This window comes from Hyperolius riggenbachi, chromosome 4 (assembly GCF_040937935.1).
Source record: "Hyperolius riggenbachi isolate aHypRig1 chromosome 4, aHypRig1.pri, whole genome shotgun sequence".
Classification (NCBI taxonomy): Eukaryota; Metazoa; Chordata; class Amphibia; order Anura; family Hyperoliidae; genus Hyperolius; species Hyperolius riggenbachi.
Window position 1 is genome coordinate 109674617 of NC_090649.1, and position 22268 is coordinate 109696884.

General features: G+C 44.5%; 1 protein-coding gene across 1 annotated transcript; it reads right to left on the reverse strand.

The window, feature by feature from the left end:
• Positions 1 to 408: 408 nt before the first annotated feature.
• MSL2 (MSL complex subunit 2) lies at positions 409 to 13293 on the reverse strand. The gene is made up of 2 exons (XM_068280389.1): positions 12159 to 13293; positions 409 to 2166 (listed from the first exon to the last, which is right to left on the reverse strand). Exons 1-2 carry the CDS (start codon positions 12298 to 12300, stop codon positions 560 to 562), a joined length of 1749 nt encoding a protein of 582 aa, XP_068136490.1. The 5' UTR covers positions 12301 to 13293; the 3' UTR covers positions 409 to 559.
• Positions 13294 to 22268: the final 8975 nt, after the last annotated feature.

Genomic DNA, 22268 nt, shown 5'->3' on the forward strand with positions numbered 1-22268 from the left:
AACTGTGCTACAGAGCAAATAAAATGGCTTGTGCAATTTTACCCAATTCAAAATAAGCATTGTAAGATGTTTTCCCAAAACAAAAAGGAAAAAATTTTTGCACTTAAAATTTCTACAAACTGTAAAAAACAGGAAGGAAAAACAAAAACAGTAGGGAGCCATCATTACAAATACACTAGACAACAGATAAAAACAATGCATGACAGGATACAAGAGGTTGTTGTGTCGTTGCTTTTTCTTGCCAAAGATCATTTTCTATAAATCAGGTGCATCAGAATTTTGAAATCATATTGCTAACCCCTATAATTAAGTCAAGAAAACTGACAGACTTCAGGGTTACAAATTTGCTTACAACCAAAACTTTTCCCACCTTTCCCATCCCAGTGCCGCCCCGCCCACCCTGCCCCAAACACAGTAACACATAACTTAGCAATGAACACACTTGATACAAGTGATCTATATGCAGAAGCTCCGGCAAGTTCACCAAACAGAACCATAGCTGCCATAAAACTGCAACCATTCTCCTGCCCTCTGAACAGTCAGAGAACAGCTGGCCCAATCAACAGTCAAATCTTAAGTCTATAGCTTCATCTAAGCTTTTGTCATCGTGAGGACTGGCAGCTAAGAACGTTGCTACGGGGGAGCCCGCAACGTTAATGACACTGGCGCTCGTGGTGGCATTTCGCACTATGCTTGTCACATTAATGCCCAAAGTAAGCCGGGTCTGCTCTAACGCCTTCTCTGGCACTGCAAACGCCTCCAACTTCTTCTCTCCGTTTGCCATGTAAGAGTTTTGGCAGCCACGGCAAATACAGTCAAGACAAGCTTTGCGATTTGAATAGCACGGACAGCGCTGGCCTCGACATGTAAGAACACTTGGATTCTGAGTAGCACGTCCACACTTACAACCTTTCTTTTCGGGTGGTTTCTTATACACAGTTTTTGTTGGGCTCCCAGGAATCATATTATTGCTGGGGATCTTCTCTTTCACCTTGTCTTTTGTCTTCAGCAATGGAGGTTTGGTTTTAGGATGAGTTTTCTTATGCATGTGCTCTGGGTTCTTTTTCAAGGTTTTATTTGAAATAAGAATAGTCTTACTGATTTTGGATGAGCTGCCCCCATTTGGGACAGTGACTATGGGCTGTAAAAAGTTCCTGCTTTCCCGAGTCAATAGAAAAGGTGTTGGTGAACCCAGCGCTGGTCCAAGTAGAATGCTGGAAATGGGAAGTGGCAAGACCTTTTCACTGTCGCTTTCCGAGCGCGACCGCTTGCGGTTTGTTTTCACCATTTTTAGGGTTGCAGTTGTGCAAGACACACCATGCGATGGAACATGAGCGTCAGACAATAAAACAGTGTGTGTGAGAGGTTGTGGGCAGATATCCAAGAAAGTGCCATTTGATACTGCAGTGTCTAGACTATGCTGCAAATCACAGTCAGTAACTTCTGCACTGGAAACATTGTCTAAGCTCTGGAGAACTTCCTCTACGCTAAGTAGCAAGGGGTCTGCACTTTTCAGGTCATCGTTATAACCACAAATATCAAGTCCAGCAGCGCACAGTTCAGAGGAAACTGGGTCACAGACATTCTCCAAGCTTTCTGACAAATCTTCTGTTTTAATGTCAACAGCTGAGCAACAGAGGTCAATGGGACTAGGGCTTTCAGGGGAGGGGTTATGTACAACAAGTTCCGTTTCAGATAAACCATTGCAATTGGGCAAACGATTAGTGACTAAGCACTCCGTCTCAAGCTCTGGTGTATCTTGAGGAATATGACAGACATTAGCTTCAGTTTCTGGAACCAGTTCTGAATTGGAAGTTAATGGGGAATGCGAAGGACACAGTGGTGATGGGGGCTGTGAGGGGTTTGGGAGGTCATCTTCAGCTGCAGGTTCTTCCACGGGTTCCTCAGGAAGAAATGCCAAGATGTCAGCAGAGCACTCCACAGAGTTTAATAAGTCCTGTGCCAGAGGAGTATGGGTGATGTATTCACACAGTTTTTTATAGCAGCTAACCAAGATACCCAACTGCTTGTTCTCCTCAAACAGGTCATAGTCCTTACACCAGCTGCAGGAGGGCTTCATCATCATCTTCTTTCCTTTGCACTGCTTGCAAACATAATGCTGACACGTTGAATTGATTGGAGCTATAGGATCTTCAAGCAAGTTTCCTAGAGGCAAAGACAGAAAAAAAACATAGAATTTTATTTTAGTAGGTCTTCGTTCTAAGTTTTTGGACTCTTCAAGATAAAAGGTTTAGTTATAATTTTCCACAGTCCTGCTAACTACTAAGGAGTTCCTTACCTCGGAAGTGGGAAACCTCCGGGTAGTCCAGAGGGGTCCCTGATCTGCTTACATCCTACCATTTGAGCCCAATAATAAACTCCTTCCTTGTGCAATGTCAGCTTCATTCTACTGGGCACGTGTGGATCTTACTTGCACATGCTTAGTTAGCATGCTTGTCCATGGCCTGAAGGAACTTTTTTTGGATTGGCCAGAGTCAAATAAGTTTAGAGAGAACCTCCGCTGGAATGGTGGGGAGTATCTATCCAGAGGCTTCCCCAATACTGAGGCAAGACCTAACTTTATTTTTAGAGCATTTCAGGGTTACTTTAACTGCCTTTAAAAGTAAAACACTACTACTCTAAAACTTTTTGTTTTGTATTCAGAATGAAGAGAAAAACTTGTTTCTGGATTTTATTTTTTTTAATATATACACAATTTTACAATTGGTGAGATTTAACTAAACTATTAACCATCAAGAATGTGTACAGATGGTCAGTGCCAAAGGTGTTTCTATATACTCGTCTCAGCATTAAGTACCATGACTTTAGAAATCAGAGGAGGGTTCCAACTTAGGCCTTTTTTGCATGGATGGTTTAGCCACCATATTGCTGGGAGTAGGTGCCTGTCAAGTGGGAGCATTCGTAACCAAACATGTGTCAGCAGTTGACATGCGATGCAGTTACTACCTGGTAAAAAAAAGCCTCATGTCCCATCTAGTGGCCGGCTACTGCCCACTCAGATATGCATGCAGGAGACCTCTGTCAGTGCTGATAGCTTGCAGCCAGGAGTGGCGGAGAAACCGCAAGTGTACTGCTGTCAGCCATTCGTGTGAAACAGCCCTTACTGACACCAACCAAAATTAGTTCATAGTCTAATAAGATTTGCTTTTTAAACCTCTATTAATAAAAGCCTATAATAAATAGACGACTTCTCAATACATCACAAAATGTCTGAAATGCAGTATGTTCAGTTCCTCAAATGTGAGCTGCATGTAGAAATAAATTGGAAACCTGTAGTGTTTCTAAACATTCCTTTGAGCTAATAAATGCATCCCTCTCCCCATTAGAGCACTCAGCCTTCAGCTGTTTATCCACAGGCTTTGTCAGTGAATGCATGGCTGCACACACATTGTTGTGTCTGTGAATTAATTAGTGTATCAAGTCAGCAGCACTGACCAAGCTCTACGCTATCCACTCATTGGAAACATCCACAAAGGACTACATACTGTATCACAGAGAACCAACAACTATAGAGCAGTGATGAGCAAAAGAATATCCTAACATGGACAGCTCCACTAATCCAGGGAGGAAGTCACAGTTGAATAAAAATGCCCCTCTCTCTTGTGATATTTAGAATTACTGATCAGGGCCAGTCTTACTGAGCTGTTCTAACTGCCTTTCCTCCTCTTACCCTGGTGAATGCTGTTACAATGCTCTAGCCCAGGCATAGGCAAACTTAGCCCTCCAGCTGTTAAGGAACTACAAGTCCCACAATGCATTTGCCTTTATGAGGCATGACACTGGCTTTCAGACTCCTGCAATGCATTGTGGGACTTGTAGTTCCGTAACAGCTGGAGGGCCAAGTTTGCCCATGCCTGCTCTAGCCCCTCCATTCCTGTTGGCGTATGCACGCGTGCAATGATGACAGCACTTCACACACAACATAAGGGAACAATCTGGAACCCAAGCCAACTATTCTTTGCACTAACCTGATGGCAAGGGCTACGTGTGTCACTTGATAGAGAGGAGAATGCTAGGGGACAGATATCAAAGATGCACACTAACTTCCTTGCCACAGCTGGATGGAGCCTAAAAAAAAGGTCTTCTGCAGGAGATGATAGATAGTTTTTAATGTAGCACCACATTCTGAATCTGGGGAAGCACTGGAAACATTGTACATGCAATTCCACTTGAAAGTTAATCTACAAAAGCCTGAAGCTGCAGGAAATTCATTGGGTCAATGGAATTTTGCATGCTAGGTACATTCTTTGCGCTCCACTTAAAGATATTAGTTTAAGTTGTACATCGGGTGGTGAAGGACTAAACCTTCTTCGTATTCATATTGCCTGTTTCATTATTGGAAAGATTCTGTCATTTCCTGCTTGGCAACAGAAAAAAAGTAATCTCTCCAAGCAGACACAGTATTTACAAGTTTCTATTGTAACAGAAATACAACAGCATTTGGCTTTGTATATGGTCAGACTAATCTAATAGCCTCTAATTGAAAAAAAAATTTTTTAATTACATCTTTAAAGTCTGATGAAAAATTGCTGCGTCTCCTATTCTCCTGTGTGACCCCAACTCATAGTTTCATAGTCTCAGAGTCTCAGCCAGATCTATGTATCGCCAGACTCATCTCCAAACATTCTCCATTTAAAACAATTCTCTTTATTTCTCATCACAGCAGTCTAATACTGTGAGACGATTTACCTCTACGGCCCCATGCACACACATGCAGACTCACAGCCAACCATTCCTGCAATTTGCTGTTCTGATTGGTTTACAGATCCCTAAATCACAGGTGTCGAACTCCAGCCCTCCAGGGCCATATCCATGTCAGCGTTCAGGATGGACTGAGAAATGTGGTCTACTTAAAGGAGAACTGTAGTGAGAGGTATATGGAGGCTGCCATATTTATTTCCTTTTAAGCAATACCAGTTGCCTGGCCGTCCTGCTGATCTATTTGGCTGAAGTAGTGGCTGAATCACACCAGAAACAAGCATGCAGCTAGTCTTGTCAGATCTGTCAAAAAACCTGATCTGCATATGCTTGTTCATGGTCTATGGCTGCAAGTATTAGAGGCAGAGGATCAGCAGGATAGCCAGGTAACTGGCATAACAAATGGAAATAAATATTGCAGCCTCCATACACCCCTCTCTACAGTTCTCCTTTAATAAACCACACCTTTCCTGATTCAGGCCCACTAATCCATTTGAGCCTTGCTAGAAATGTGAGGAACTTGCCCCTTGAGGACTGGAGTTTGACATTCCTGCGCTATCAGAAGAGAATGCCAATGTACACACATGTATAATGGTCCTTCCGTCCAAGGCTGTGGAGTCGGAGTTGGAGCAATTTTGGGTACCTGGAGTCAGAGTTGGCGGTTTCATAGACTGCGGAGTCCGGACGATTTTTGTACCGACTCCACAGCCTTGCTTCTGTCTGGCCTTATACTGAAACGTTTCTGTGGGTTCCCGTCACATAACACTTATTGTTCATTTACACACGCATAACCAATCAACACTCACCAGCACATGCAATTGCTCAATCACATCTCACTTATCAGTGTTTTTTTTTTTAAATCGGTCTGCAGAAGAAACTATGACCCTTTCTCTGACAATTGCAATAGCTTGATTGGATCAGAAATGAAGATCTGCTCATGAGTAGTAAGCCTAATCATGCTAAAAATAGCGATGCATTATTAAACAAACAATGAATGGGAAGATGGAGGAGAAAATAGTAAAAGGGGATCAACACACTCCAAGATTAGTCCCAAACAGCATTACTGTTTGTAAGCAGCAGGAGCCCTTATAATCATTGTGTCCAGCAATCTATCAGCATTCCTGCGACAGTCATGCATGCATGGGTCTGGCAATCTGCATGTACTATTCTAGGAAGGGAAAAGGCAGAAGGAGGCAGCTTCCTGCTGCACCCCACAACAAAGCAATCAGCTGAAAGATTCTGCTGAGTTCTGATGCAGAAACCAGGGGATGTCTGTATAGACAGACTGCCGGCCAAAACAGTCACAAGCAATTCATTTAGCCATCAAACGTCCGCTGTCTGTGCCAGGCTTATCCTCAGCAAAATCAATACACGATTGTGAATGACAGGAAATTGTATTTGGATTGTTTCTTTCTTAATTTTGAATATCAGATTAGCTGTGTAAACATCTTATGCAGGGCAAGATGGAAAAATATATATAAAAAGTGTGCAAGTGTGTGTAAGTATGTTTTTCCACTGGAACTGACAAGGTCAGCTTGGTGGACTCCCTAATGCTGTGTAGACCCACTTTGAGCACTGTGTGCTTTTCTGTCCATCACCACACTCACCTGCTCATTTAAAAAACCCTCCCATTGACTTGCAATAAAATCGTAGTACAATTACCACATTCACAATCTTAAAAAAACAAATACCCAGTCATGGCAATTTTACCGCGACTTTAATGCAAGTCAATAGGATTGTTTTTTAAAAAATGCTCAGAAAAGCACTCAGAAAAACGCTCATAGTGTGTCTACAGCCCAAAAGAGTGACATTTCTATATCAATATTTAAGCAGCACAATAAAATCAGATTTGGTGAGAGGGATTGAGTGGACTACTAGTTTAGTCAATTTTGCAATGGTCACTGCTGGAATTTCTCTAATAATAATAACAAACAGTTGTGTATAAAGCAGATATTCTAGTATTAAGCAACAATATTACAGCTCTACAGATGTAAGAAGAGCCTAAGGACTCAGGTGTACTACAACTACTACACTTTCCTTTTACTAACAATGTAGGATTACATTGCATCACAGTGCTTCAGACACGCCAGGGAGAATATTCACGTGCGGACAGGAAAGCATAACATTGTACTACACCTCCAGCAACTGATGTCAACATGCGGAGGAGGATTCAGCCACGGCCAATCATGTGACAGGGTGTGTTCTGCTGGAGGAATGAGGGAGGGGAGCCAGTCATTGCTAAAGCAATGTACAACCAGGAAGTCATTACACATTCAAGCAGAAGGAGCCTCTAAACAGTTACACTAAGCAGCCGTGGCACCAGAGACTTAAAAATCAATTCCTAATTTCAGAATGTGGCAGATCCGGAATACACATGCTGACACCAAGGACAGATTCCCCACTTCCATGTGGGCTAAAACAACAAGCAGGGCTCTCACTGACTTGATTAATACATCAATAAGAGAGATTTTATCTAGAAGGAAAAGAGGAAGTTTAAAGCAGAATGAATGACTAGCAATCATTGTACTCAATTCACCATAGAAGTGAATGAAACTGTTCTCAATAGAAAATACTAGCTGGGAAAATTCTGATTTACAGAATTGTTTGTATTCTGCATAGACTCAGAAGATCGGTGAAAACTTACCAGGGCTGGTGCAGTGCTCAGTTGTGTTGCAGAACTATTCTGCATGTCAACTCACTGCCCATACAATTCTATGGGGCTGTTCACAGTACTGCGATGTAAGGGCTCAGACACACTAGAAGCACTTTTCTGAGTGCTTTTTGGCCTCCAGAGCTTTCTGAGAGATTTTTTAAAAACCTTCCCATTCACTTGCATTAAAATCACGGTAAAATTGCAATAAAATCGTGCAATTTTACTGCGATTTTAATGAAAGTCAATGGGAGAGAGTTTCTAAAAGAAACTCTGGGGACCTGAGCGCTTATAGTGCATCTGAGCCCTTACTGATCGGATTTTTCTAACTCGCTGCATGCAGGCTTTGTATTAAAGTCTATGTCCTTTCTCCACTGCAGTTCACACTCATAACGTGTGGGTTATGCAACTGACCACTGTCAACCTAGCCTCAAATATTGTCTGAGCATTTATGAGAGTTCACATTCTCTGAGAGAGTATGTTGGGCAGCTGCATTTGATTAGTCCAACTTCAATCTGCATTTCAACAAAGTATGCAGCATTTCAGAAAAATATGCCATTCATTGCTCACTACTACTGCCAATTAACCATCAGTTTGGTTATGAAATCTAGGTAGATCAGGATTTATCACAATCCATTTGCTCTGAGGTGCTGCACATGATCTTAAGTGCCCAACAGCTATTTAACTAACCCTTTAGCAGTTTTCACTATCATCTGACACGACACAGGCAAGAGCTGCCATCTTATGGGCCGGTTCCCACTAGTAGGGATGCTCAAAAAACGTATTTGGATGAAATCCGAATAGGTTTATTCGGATTTCATCCTGCTAATTAAATCACCTGTGCGGGTTAATTTTACCCAGACGTCTTCTACGATCCGTCCCTCGGCACCTCCCACGATGCTTTCCAAGCGCGTCACATGACTACAAACACTTCCTCCTTCAACCCGGAAAGAGGAAGTGTTTGTAATCACATGACCGCGGCTTGGAGCGCATCGTGGGAGGTGCAGAGGGAGGGATCAAAGAAGATGCCTGATGGGTAAAATAAACCCCCACTCGCACAGGTGATTTAATTAGCAGGATGAAATCCGAATAAACCTATTCAGATTTCATCCGAATATGTTTTTTTGAGCATCCCTGCCAACTAGGAGCCCGGCTGTTTCTAGTTCAGCCATGGCTCCCGTTCTGCTACGCAGCCGCAGCCCAGATCGCTAAGCCATTCCATGCATGGCTACAGCAATTTGGCAGCATGCTGTCCAGATTCACACCAAAGTGGGATTTGGACTGCAAACCATAGGGTTAGATAGGCAGCGTTTCCTACCCCACACTTGGAAGTAGGTCCTACTGCAGAAGGTTCTTGAACCTTGGAGCACACGTCTGTCAGTTTTCGGTGCACATTTTTCTGCCTGCATTTTCTGCACACCATGTGGGAGTCGGAAAACACTTTTTTGTGTTTGTTTTTACCACAGAAGCTAATGTAATCAGTGCTTAGTCATTGTTGTTTTCTGCATGGGAAAAATGCATGCAAGTGTGCATTAGCTCATTGATTTAGGCCTGGTGCACACCAGAGGATTTTTTCTGAGCGTTTGATTTTTTGAAACCTCCTGCTAAAATGTTATCCTATGTGTCTTTGCACACTGGAGCGATGAGGATTTATAAAAAAAACAAAAAACAACAACAACCCCATAGCTTTACATTGGGAAGAGCTTTTGAAACTTCTAGCGTTTGGGGAGCTTTTCTGGTGTGTCTCAGCCCTGACATTGGTTTTCAGTTTTCCTATGCAGAAAACACACAATACCAAACAAGTGTGCTCCCAGCCAAAAAGAATCCAGTCCAGGTGAGCTGTATGATGCAGGCTATTTAAAATTCTAAATCAGGGCCTATATATGTTCACATGGGGAGATGTAAATAGTACACTCATGTAACTAATATCAAAATGATCAATTCGGATCAGATGGAAAATCTGTGTCGATCGGGGACAGAGCAGTGGTAGATCAACTGCCCATGGCATTGCACACTGCAGTTCAATCGATTTTCAATAGATTTCCACATGAAATCTATGTGCAGTGTGTGAAAGGAATCGGCCTTAATGATCAGATTCAGAGTCAACTGTTTTGCCGCATCACGTAGCAATCTACAAGTACGTGGCTACGTTTAGGGAGTGGGCACACTGCCACATTGCTGACTGGGTTTCAGCACTGTCTGACGGGCACACAGATATGCAGTTGCCACAACAGACTGCTGCACGCTTTTTGAGCGCAACCCAGAACTGTCCCATACAGACAGCATAGTTGATTGGTGCAGCGCCGGAACTGAAAGCGACGCAAGTGCCATGCAATTGGGTATAATGCATGCCCACCTGTAAAGTAAGCTACAAAGGACCATTTACTATATCAGAAATGGTCATACATTGTTTATACAGATGCATTTGCTGGGACCTGTCAGCTGAGGACTGAGTTTACCTTGCCCAGATGTTTACTTTATTAGAGTTTACTAGAACAAGATTCTATTTTATATAATATAAATACGTCCATCAATGAAGCACACAGTGTGATATAGCACATGCTTCTGGATTGTACTCTTGTTAAGTATAAAAACTCACTACACTTGTGGTTTAGAGTATATGTGAATAAATTTAACATTAAGGGAAAAAAAAAAAAAACAGTTGAGCATGTGCAGACGTGACTGTTTTGCAGACCCATCCCTGTTTTGTTAATGCAGGGGAAATAATCAGCAGCTGGGACAAAAAAAAAAAAAATATAATCAGGTCATGCTGTAATCTCCTCCGCTGTCATGCAAGTGCATCGGGGAAAGGATGACTAGGAGATCCTTGTTTCAGAATTGAAGCACTATTAAGACACAGCCACTGGCCTATCAACTGCCTGACCCACAGCACCGTGCTATATAAAAATAGCTGAAGGGAAAGTGAAACTGTGTTACTCAGAGCAACCAGATTTTTGGTTTCAATATCCATATGCTCTGGAGTGATATCAGAGACAAGCTGGACTGTGACAGAACTGAAATATTTTGCTCAACACTATTTTTACAGGCTTTCACGAACAAAAAGGAACAGTAAGTGAGTTTTTATTCAACAGTTTTCGATCCTATCAAGCTTTTAATCTGTTGTGATATTTTTTAAGAGTCAAAATACTATATGTATTTGTACACTATTCCAGTGTTTAATGTGATATATTGGCAGTCTCTGAAGCCTCGTTCACATTATCACACGCAATGGCCGTGCAATCAGAACGCAACACGTACGATCGCACACCATCTGCATTTGTATGCATTGCGTGGATGATCCCATTCATTGTAGTGTTTTGCTAAAAAGAAAAATGCGTGCAGCATGCGTTTGTGCACCACACTGGTACGGAACACATGCAGTGTATGCACTTCTGATGTTCATGCTTGTCTGCCACCTGAATGCGTTGCCGAAATACAGAAGGCAACGCGTGTAATGTGAATGAGGCCTTATTCAACGCCACCAGTTTTCTGTATACAGTTAGGTGGCAGTACACTACTCAAAGATTATGTGAGAGTGAATAATGGCTATCTCCCTGATTGAATATTGATTAGTAAGTAGCGGTTGTTCTACTGCATTCTATTCTATAAATATTTGAGAAGAAATCTTGTTCAAAAAATAAATAAATAAAAAAAATCACCACTAGCTTTGTGCCAAACCATGCATTACAAAGCTATGTGGCTGTGCTACCCAGTATAAAGTATGGTTGAGGTGACCCAGTGGGAAACATAAGAAAGTACCTGTAACTTTACTGGTTGCTGTTTCACCAGTTCTGCAATGACAGCAACCTCTAGACTGCGCCCACACTATTTAGCCAATTAAAACACTAAGTTGTAGAGGGTGCTGTGATTGGAGAACTGTTCCCCATTAGGTTTACCAGTGGGTCACTTAAACCATACTAGCTCCTGTCCACCACTACCTTCCATCAATTACAGACTTAAAAAAAAAAAAATCCAAATAAGCTATGATTAATATTTCAATCAAAATCTACAAAATGTCGTAGCTTTTTGATCGACTGATGTTCAGACAACAGAATCGCATTGCTAGCACAATGCAATTAAATCGCAATGTTACGTTCACATCGGCACATTAGCAGTGTGGCAACTTTTCCCCTCCGTTGCAACCCAGTTTTTAGAGGCAACGCAATGCAACAACCCAGCGTGAAAAAAGCCTCAAAGTGATTGGTTCAGTTACAGTGTGTTCACACTGTGTGTATTGTGTTGCACTTCTGCATGTGATCACACTGCCTATACAATGATATAGGTATGTTCACTTCTCTGCATCGAAACACGCCATGTACATGCTTTCTACACTGTGTTTATGGATAACGGGTGTCAACATGAAAAGTGTGCATTGCGTATTTCCTGCGTTGCAACGCAGGCGCTATGCATCACACACAGTACTTACTCTTGTGTAGCAATGGTTAAAGTTTCATTTACACTAAAATTAAATGCCAGCGTTTCCCTTCTGTTCCCATTGCTGGGAGAGGATGAAAGCAGCAGCAAAAATAAAGACTAACGGCTTTCTTTCCTGGTGTTCAAACCACAGCACTTGCGCAACAGTGAAACAGAATTGCAAGTGGAGAAAACCGCACGTGAAGTCTTTTGGACATTCTCTTGAATTAACGTGCAAAGTAAAAAAAGAAAGTTGCAGGAGGATGCATGGCAATGTTGACACTGCATACATTTGTATTATTTATCATTCCTCCTGGCTGCCAGTGTGGACCTAGCCTAACGACCATCCCATTGTGCCCCAAACCCCCAGGCTTACCACAAACACAGCAGGCCAAAGCCTGCCTGAAGAAAGGCAGCATCTTGCAGATCTCAGCTGAAGCTTGCGGATCCCCAGAGTCGTAATTCAGCACCAGTCGGCTCGCTGTGATGTACAGAGTGGTGGCATTCACTGGGTTCATTGCAAACTCCTTATACTGCGGGCTCCAGCGTACAGAAAATCGATGTCCATCCAAAACTCAAAAGGAAAACCAAATCACACACCAGGCTGAACGATCCCACAGAGGCATGCAAATCCCATCAGAATCTAAAACAGCTAGAAAAGCATAAAAGCACAGCACACTTCTGTCATCCAGAAGTGGTTTTCTCATCTCCAAGCCTGCGATCAATAAGAAGATCCAACCACCCTCCCCCCCTTTAAATCATAAAACAAGGGGTCCTTTTAATAATCCAGTTTATCTGGGAGGGGAGGGCTCCAGAGCTCACATGTCCCCCCTGCAGCTTATCCTGAGGGTAGGAGATACACAGTCACATAGGGTCCAGGGAGCAGGAGGACGAGCCTGGGAAACAGCACAACACTTCAGGAGGGATGAGCATCCATAGAGAGAAATGCAGGAATTTACTGCAAGCAGTTAGGCGGCCGGGACATAATTCTCAGGGGCACCTTATCCCCGGATCATTGTCTCTGGGGGTCCCCCGACTCCTCTTTTTCTAACACTGAAGAGAGCCAGAGCTTCCAGGCCTGTCCGCATCATCACATCCCCGCTCCACCTGCGCTGCGGCTGCACAGGCCTCGGCTTCCCTCCACTCTCACAAGCGGCCTATCCGCCAGGCTGCGGCCTGTCCCGTCACTCTGTAGCCGCCTCTGGATGACAGGAAGCGGCTGCGGCCTCCACACACACACACACACCGCCCGGAGCTTCCTCGCCGGCCTCACACTCCGCCCGCCTCACCAGGGAAGGCCGCGGCACCGCAGGAGAGGGCGCTGGGAAGGGGGGAAATCGCTTCCTCTCGCCGGTATTATTGGTGAAGGGAGGGGGGAGGGGTAGTTTTGGTAGCTGGTCTCTCGCGCACGCGCCTGGCCTCCCTCTCTCTCCGGTGTGCGCGCTCCCAGTGGCGGGAAGTCGAAGCGGACCAGAGATCCCTGTGTGCGCGAGAACTGCTCGCCGCGCCTGCGCGCTCTCTCGTGACTGACAAGAAAGGCGTGGGAAAGAGGGCGTGTCCAGGGCGCGGGGATCAAACGGTGCGAAGTGCGTATGCGCAGAAATGAGGAAGGAGAGCCGTGGGCACGGGGTATTGTTGTCAGGGAGGAGCTGGGATGGCAGCGGCGCATGCGCGGTGACGGCAGAGTCTGATGGGGGTGTATGCAATTGTTGTAGCGCTGCACTCTGTGACTACTAGGGTTTCAAGGGAGAACGGCGGTTGTAAGCTGCATGGTCTATTTGCTCAAAATCACTGTCGCTCGCTAGCGATAGGGACAGTATTGTTCCATAATGTTATCCATAATTCGTTGTAGGCGGATCACAGGCAGTGCTGGTCGTCTTTTAGCTTTCCTAGTGGTTTTGGTCACCCCGAGCTGCTTGGTTACTCTGTTTAGCTTTCCTAGGGACTGTAAAGGTGGCCATACATCATGTGATTTGGCAGCCAATCGACAATCCAATTCGATTTATAATCGAATTGGATGAAAATTGGTGCTGCCAAGTGCATGCCCGATTGACAAATCGACCAATTTCAGGACAGAAATTGGTCGCATGGTCGATCGCGCATGCCGCAAGATGTCGGGCCAAAGTTGCTTGGTTGGGTGTGTGGCGGTATGGCGGCCAATTTTGGAACGAGCGACGGGTCGACGAAACCCCCGCCGCTGCAGTGTATAAATGTGCCCCTCCTGTGTGTGCATTTATATATTACCTGTCCTGTAACAGCCTCCGCGCGGTGTCCGTAACCTCTGGTTGGCTCTCCGTACATGCTACTAGCGTCTTGACGTCAGATGTACGCTAGGCGCCAGTAGCGTGTACCGATAGCTGCTCTGAGGTTACGGACACCGCACGGAGGCTGCTACAGGACAGGTAATGTATAAATGCACACATAGGGAGGAACATTTATACATTGGGGGCAGTGGTAGGGCCAATTCCCTGAAGATTGCATGCTGAAATCGGACGGGAATCGGCCTGTAGTGTATGGGCAGAACCAACAAAAAGACAAATTTATCTCTAATCTGATTCAATTAATGGTTTGTTTGCACTGTCTGATGAAGGGGACCCGCCGTGGCCCCGAAACAATTGTCAATTTCACGTGCTTATGAAGCAATAAATTGAAAAATTTGCAATTTGAAGAGGTGTGCTGACCTGGACTTTTCTACTCTGCTGTTGAATTACTGATGCTGGGGCTCAGCATCTACAGGCCATAGCACCCGCAGTTTGGGTAAGGTGTGCCACCTCCACACCAGAACTATATAATCTGATTCAATTAGAGATGAATTTGTAGAATCTGCCCATAATCGTTATGTCTATGGGCACCTTAAGTCCAATGAAGGTGCTTAGAGACGTGGGCCTACTTAAAGGGAGTTGGAAGTAATTTTTAAAATAAAAAACCTACTCACCTATAGGTGTCCAAACACTTATAGATTTGCAGCAGATTCGACCATCAGATTTCTGTCAGATGCCTGTTAAGGCTGACGGAAATCTATCTGATGTGTGCCACACACTAGGAACAGATTTCAATCAGAATGAAATCCATTGGAAATTGATTTAAATGCGTTATTGAACATTAGATCCAGTGCAACTCTATGGGCCATCGATCTGCTGCCAGCAGCAGATTGACCTAGACTTTCCATCCTGTCAACTAGATCAAATTTGTCTAAATCGGCTGCAAATCGATCGATCTGGGAATTTGATAGAATCGATTCTGTAGAAGTGATCGATCGATGGCTGAAATCGACCAGTGTATGGACCCCTTTTGGAGTGGGAAGGCTCTGGGTCCTATAGAGTCTTCCCGTTCTCCTCACGGTTCCTGCGTTCCCCTGCAGGCTTCCCCATTAGCAGTCCAAGACCAATTAGTTGTAGGCTGTTCTCTTCTGGGTTGGGGAGACTTTGGCAGTCTTCAGAAGCACCCGGGCCCTTTGTAGCTCACTTGCACGTGCACAGTACAGAGCTGTTGGTCTTTGGAAGCCTGAGTGCTTACGAAGATTGACGAAGTCTCCTGTGGCGGGAGATTCGAATGTAGCAGCCTGCGGGGGAACGAGGAGACAGGAAGTCTCTATAGCCTAGGTTCTCAACGTGTGGTACGCGTACCCCAGGGGTTACTTATAATGGTTCCAGGGGGTACTTGGGCTTGATATACTTAATGGGGTTCTGTGGAGTCCCGTAAAACATAAACAGACACCTGGGGCTTTTATCACCCCTCTGTATCTGTAATGTCCCGCGCCGTCCTCCTCCGATCACTCCTTCCCCGCCGCCGGTCCCAGTCTAATTACGCGTGTGGGCCGTCTCCGGGAGCTTACTGCGCAGTACAAGAAAACCTCGTACTGTGCAGTAAGCTCCCGGAGGCGGGAGTGCGCATTATTCGTCTTGTTTGACGAATAATTGTCCGGTGCCGGTGGCAGGGAACGAGTGATTGGAGGAGGACGGCGTGGGACTTTACAGCTAGAGGGGGTTGATAGAAGCCCCAGATAAGTGCCTGTTTATGTTTATTATGGGACTCCACAGAACCACTTTAACCGAGTTTTAGAAAATGATAAATCTTATATAAAGAACACTAAATTCATTTTTTTAGCTAACTAAAAGCGATAGTAAATGCTTGGAAATTGTTTAGAACCAATTATCATGTACTACGATTAAATATATTTTTTCAAGGGGCACTTGTGATTAATGTTTACTATGCCGGGGGGTACTTGGTGAGTATGGGGTTTTAAAAGGCGTACATACCAATAAAATGTTGAGAAACACTGTTCTATAGGACCCAGAGCCCTCCACTCTCCTTAGTTGAGTATCTTTTTTATTTTAAAATTCGCTTTAGACTTGCTTTAAGTGATTTGGTAATATCAAAGTGATTTGGTAATATCAAACAAACAAACACAGAACATTTATATCGTGCTTTTCTCCTGGTGGACTCAATATCACCGCTGCCTTCTCTTTGAACTATTCATATACAGTATTATAAATGTGGATGTATGCAGTTTGTGACTTCTAGACCAGAGGACTTGTGTAGGGCTCTTTTTTGGCTGCCGTTTTAGCACTTCATTGGTGTTTATGGTGGTAGTGATTTCTGTGCGTAGCTGTATTTAGGCATAGGCAAAATCAGGCGGATGCCTAGGGTGATGTGTACCTATAATTACATTTAGGTGCAGGTAAAAGACCATAAATGTCTCACCTTGCTTCTGCAAAAGTCCTGGTAGCGTTAATTACTATTCCCCTTCCAGGCCATGGATAGTGGAAAGACATAATTGCTGGTGGACGAATTACGCTGTTTTTATAGTACCTGTACTCTTGTCTTTTGACAGCATCCAAATTACTGTCCGAGAGTTGCATTAGCCATAATTCTCATTTTGGCCCATGATGGCACTGGCTGCGCGAAAATCTCTGGTGCTGTTTTTGGCATGATTTGTAGGGCGACACCTGCAGGAGCTGGCATCATAGAGTTATTCTTGGCAAACTGTGCTTCATGAAAAAGTTTGATACACAAAGGGATGGAAGGTATGGCAGGTGCTATTAATGTAGACAAGACACAGAACATTTATATGGTGCTTTTCTCCCAGTGCACTCAAAGCACCAGAGCTGCAGCCACAAGAGTTCGCTCTATAGGCAGTAGCAGTGTTAGGGCCGGTTCACACGGATGGCAGGCGGTTTCCGGACGCCACGTCATCCTGTGACGTCTCGTTTGGGGGGCGGCGATCGTCTGCATCCCATCGCAATCAGTGTTTCTCGTCCCCACAAGGGGACATGAAGACGCGGCAGCTAGACAATCCTAGAAGCCGCATGCGACTTCTAGGGCCGGCTGAAACAACGGGGAAAATTGGGATCAGGATGCCGCGTTTGCATAATCAACGGTAACCGCGCATTGTTAAACGCACCCATTTACTTGAATGGGAACATTTAGACGAGTCCCGGACGTTTAGCGGTAAACGCTGCCAAGCATCCGTGTGAACCGGCCCTTAGAGAGTCTTGCCCAGTGTCTCCTTACTGAATAGGCGCTGGCTTACTGAACAGGAATAGCAGCAATTAAGCTGTAATTATTTTAGGTATGGTATGCATTGACTGTTACAACTTCTGGATTTCCAAAACAATATTTTGAGCTGTAAAGATCTAGGCAGTTCATAAACAGTGTAATATTTATTTTAATAAAGTAGCTACACACACCCCACAAGACAATTATAGGGAGGGTTTGTTTTCTCTTCAGTGATCCTGGTAAAGTTTATCAGGCCTTACAATAACCTGCGTGTTCTTTATACTGTAGATTTATTGTAAGAAACATCATAATTTATGTATAAAGCCCCTAAATGTGTTCTTTGCGTGTGCTCAACTAATTAATGTAGGATACAGTCAGCTTGTTCACAAGATTGGGGGAAGCAAAAGGTGCCCTGCCTGGGGCACTTGAATGGCCAGAAAAATCCCTCAGGGTAGGAACACACTAGGCAGTGCGGGAAAGGTAACGTTGTGCTGCATATGCATCAGTGCGTTTTCTGTGCGTTTGCATTTCAGTTCCACACATGCGTTTTGCGTGCGTTTTAATGTGTTTGCGATTCGCATATATATAAATCGCTTATGCGTTTTGCATGCTTTTTTATGCAAATCCCTAGAAATCTACAGGAATCAAACTTATTTTTTTTTTAAAAATGCAATAACTCTGCGTTACCATTGACTTTGATTATGCCCGTTTTAGATGTGTTTTGGAAAAATATGCAGCAAGACCAGCGTCTTTAAAAACGCTCATTGCAGAACGCAAACATATGCGTTTTTTCATGCGGCCCATTGACTTGCATAACCTGCTCCACTATCTGCTCTGCTCCGCTCCACTGACTCGCATGTAAGCAGAGGGGGTACTTTTTCAGTACATTTTTTGTGCTGAAAAATTAGGCTTATACACGAGTATATAAGGTAGTTCACTTATGCTGTGTTATTTGTTCACTGTTGTTTTGTAATTTGTTTAGCCAAACTGTTTTTTCAATAGCTGAATACACTGCAGGACAGCTCTGGGGCTCTCTGCCTGCTCTCTCCTCATACAGTATAATCTTGTTATAATAAACTCTGGTATATTAAACATTTGGGTATTTTAAACTACCTCTCCAGGTCGCGGCCAATCTCCATTATAAGTCTATGGGAGCAGCGCCTGGTATAGTAAACCTGGATATAATAAAACTTCTGTTATAGTAAACATGTTTTTTTGCTCCTACACGATGTTGACTCTAGTAGATATAGTAAATAGGGCGGAGCATGCGTCATATGTCAGTGTGAAACCCACGGTAGGCTGCTCTCTTCAGACTGGTTGCAGGTAAGTTGATGCTTGATAAGATTTGTAAGGCAAGAAAAATGGTACCGGCGCTGAATATACAGTACTGTACAAATAATCAGCCTGGGGAAAATGAGGAATAATCTGAACATAAACAAAAGAGAATGCAGTGTTACCACTTCCACTTTGCAATCACTGATAAAAGTATTGTCACAGTCCTCCCACAGAATTGTATGACCTACTGGGTCTTGTTAGTGATGACGCTCCTGGTAGCATGTGGCGTACAGGCTACTTTCACTTGTAGCGCAGATCAGAGCAGACCTACTTGCTGCAAAACTAAGGAGAGTGCTAAGTCTAGCCAGCGGAGGTATCGGAGCCACTCACAGGAAATGAGTGGCTGCCTCTATTCAGTGACTGGTGCAAGTTTTAAGGAGCCGTGGATACTGTACCAGTGATTTGTCCAGCCTGCCTATGCAGCCCTAATGTATACTTAACCTTGTCAAACAAATGTGCAAGTGCTTGTACTGTACCTCCAATGGGAGGACAGAGTTGTTCCTCTGCAGCAGAGAATGTAGCAGGGCATGCTGGTCTGAGGCAACCGGTATGTGAGGAGATTTAACCGCTATGGATAAAAGGATCCTATGTGTCATGTTTATGTCACTGCTGAAATAAACACGGATGTTTTTTGGACGGAAGGTGCACGCATCTCTTTCTTCTTCTTGTTACAAAGATTGTCCACTTCTATTCCTGTTCAATGGCGGAGCACACGTTCTGACGGTGATCAACAGCAAGGATCCAGCTGGAAGTGGTGAGAGTGGCTTTTTGTATCAATATCCTTCCACTGTCTGTTTAATGGGAGTGCCGCACTTCTTTTCCCTCTAGTTCTACAAACATGCCTTATTATTCGTCCGTGTGCTGCATAAATCTGCAGCATACGTCCGGATTCGCACTGAAATGTGATTGGGACAGCAAGCCATGCTACAGATAGGCAGCATTTCCCCTGCAGCTTGCACGCGGGGAAACGCTGCAAATCTGTAGTTAGTGGCAATAGAACCTGAGGCTTAACCCTTTTAGTACCCCATGGGAACTGAATCAAAGTTAAAGCTTCCGTTTTTTGGGGAAGAGGGAATTTCCATAAATTGTTATTAAGCCAGAAAGGCTATCATGCTTTGGCTAATATTTTAGAGCAGAGAGGAAGTTCTGAGTTTCGTTCCACTTCAATGCAAAGCCTGCATGCAGCAAGTTAGAATAACCGCATCAGTCACAAGGCAAAGCTGTGAACTTCCCCATAGGATTGTGTAGGCAGTGAGTTGACATGCAGAATCATTTTGCAACACAATTGATGCACTGTGAATGGAGCCTGAGGCTCCTTTTATACATGCAGGTTAAACCAGCTTTGTGTTATTCTATTTTGCCAGAAGGAGCTGCAAAAGCAATGAATGTCTATGAAGACTTTAACTCTTATTGTGGTCCCTTGTGGTGTGCCGGATGTATCCGAGCCAGTGCAAGGGCAACATACGTATGTAGTGCAAACACCAGAGTGTGGGATGCATGCACGGACCTATGGGAATCCAGCAGGGAGTATGTCACAGAGCGGAGGGCAGCGCTATGTATATGACCCTGTCTGCCGCAGTGTCATACGTTTGACATTTTTTGCATTGCGGTGGGATGCAGCAGGAGCATCGTATCCCCATCACAACTCCAAAAATTTGTGTAAAACTGTCTTTAAGGTATCAATACAGTTTCAGCTGGTTTTTAAATATTTAGTGATACATTTTTTATTGAAAATAAATAACTTTTTTTTTTTCTCAGAAATATCTAATGGTGCAATAAGGTAATCCATGTAATCAATTGTTTACCCAATTTACCAAAAGTCTAAAGGCCTGTTCACACTATAGTAACAAACGCACAATGGGACAGTGAACATATCCTATGACAGGTGGCTGGATAGTGTGTAAGGCCTCTGCCTCTGACGTAGGAGACATGGGTTCCAATCTCTGTTCTTCCCATTCAGTAAGCCAGCACCGATTCAGTAAGGAGTCTTGGGCTAGACCCCCTGAGGGCCCTTTCACACCGAGGCGGTGCTGTATTTTACCGCACCCCACCGACGTGCAATGAAAGTCTATGGAGACTGTCATACTGGGACTTGCAGCGATCTGCGTTGGCCCGGAAGTCATGTTCGTCTATGGCGATGTATAGGTTTTTAAAAAATCACCAACGTGGCGTTGCGGCACTCTTGCGCATTTAAACGATACTTTTCCGCCTACCCGGAGCAGGAAGTGATGGCATCACGCGCGTGTTCCTTTCCTGCTTGGCCGGTAGCCAGACAGGGAACACCACGCAATAGCGCGGTGTTCCCTGAAGGCCTGTTTTTAACGGTGCAATTCTGTGTGTCGGACGCAATGCACCGTATCACTGATGCTGGATTCTGGTGTGAAACCAGCTTTACAATGCTGGCTCAGCCTCCGTAGAAGCAGCCGTCTTTGTACCCAGCACCCACCGCCGCGCTATGTGCCTCTGATCATCTAAATGGTGTTACCTGCCTTCACTTGGGGATGTTTTATTGCACATTCAATGCTCAACTATATCCAATAAAGAGTTTGCACTTTACAGCAGTGCCAGCTTTCCTCCTTCTACTAACTGGCAATATAAATGTTATTTGTCTTGTCATTAATAGGATGCATCCACACCGTCAATCAGAACACAAGTGTAACGCGCATAGACTGGAACGCAGAAGCGAAATCCTCACATGCTGCATTTTTCCGCAGCTCTATCAAGATTATGCAGGAAATGCTGCAAATTGGACATGATGAAAACGGAAAGTGTTTGTTTCTTTTAGGCTAGTCGCTGCATGCAGAACTCCAACTCACTGGTTCCGGGGATTCGGTTCCACCACCTCTGACAACCGCCAAGCAGATCGGAGCCCAGCAGAAGCATGGGGCACCCCATTGGTTTGCACACAAAAAAAGGAATCCTGCTTCAACAGCGAAAATTCTCATTGGTTCATGATGGACCAATGAGAATCCTCCCTGTTGCTAGGTAGGACTCCAGTTGATTTTTTTTTTTTACAATCCAACAGGTAGCCCATGCTTCTGCCAGGCTCTAATATGTTTCGGGACAAGTGGACTAGCAGCAGCCGGTGTCATGGAATAGAAATAGAAACACAGTACCTGGCACCAAATGCAGCAGGGCAGACACACCGGAGAAGGGAACCAGGGCGTGCACGTCCAGAAGGCAGTTTTGAAATCCAATGTGGTAAAAAGCAAAGGAGGAGGCACCACTTCTTTAAAATCCCTTTATTCCGGTGGGGGAGATGGCAGTGGGGGTATCAGATGCCTGACAGCTCTTTCGCTGGTCTAAACCAGCTTCTTCAGAGGCAGATTGTACCCTGATTGCAGCCGGTGTCAATCAGCTTGTCCGCAGCGCACTGCGCAGGTGCAGTAGTTTTGTGCCTGCGCAGTGCGCCGTGGACAATATGGCCATGATTGACAGCGACGCTTCATGCAGGCGCAATAAGGATGACCTCGAGGTCGTCCTCTGCACCGTGCAGGAAGCCAGGGACATCGGCGGAGAGCGCAGAGGTCAGCGTGGGACAGTCTGTTGCAAGGGGCTGGAGAAAGCCCCAGGTGAGTAACGCTGATTTGTAGACACCTGTAATGGCTGCTGTCCACAGCGATCGGATGCAATCACTATGGCAACAGCTCGG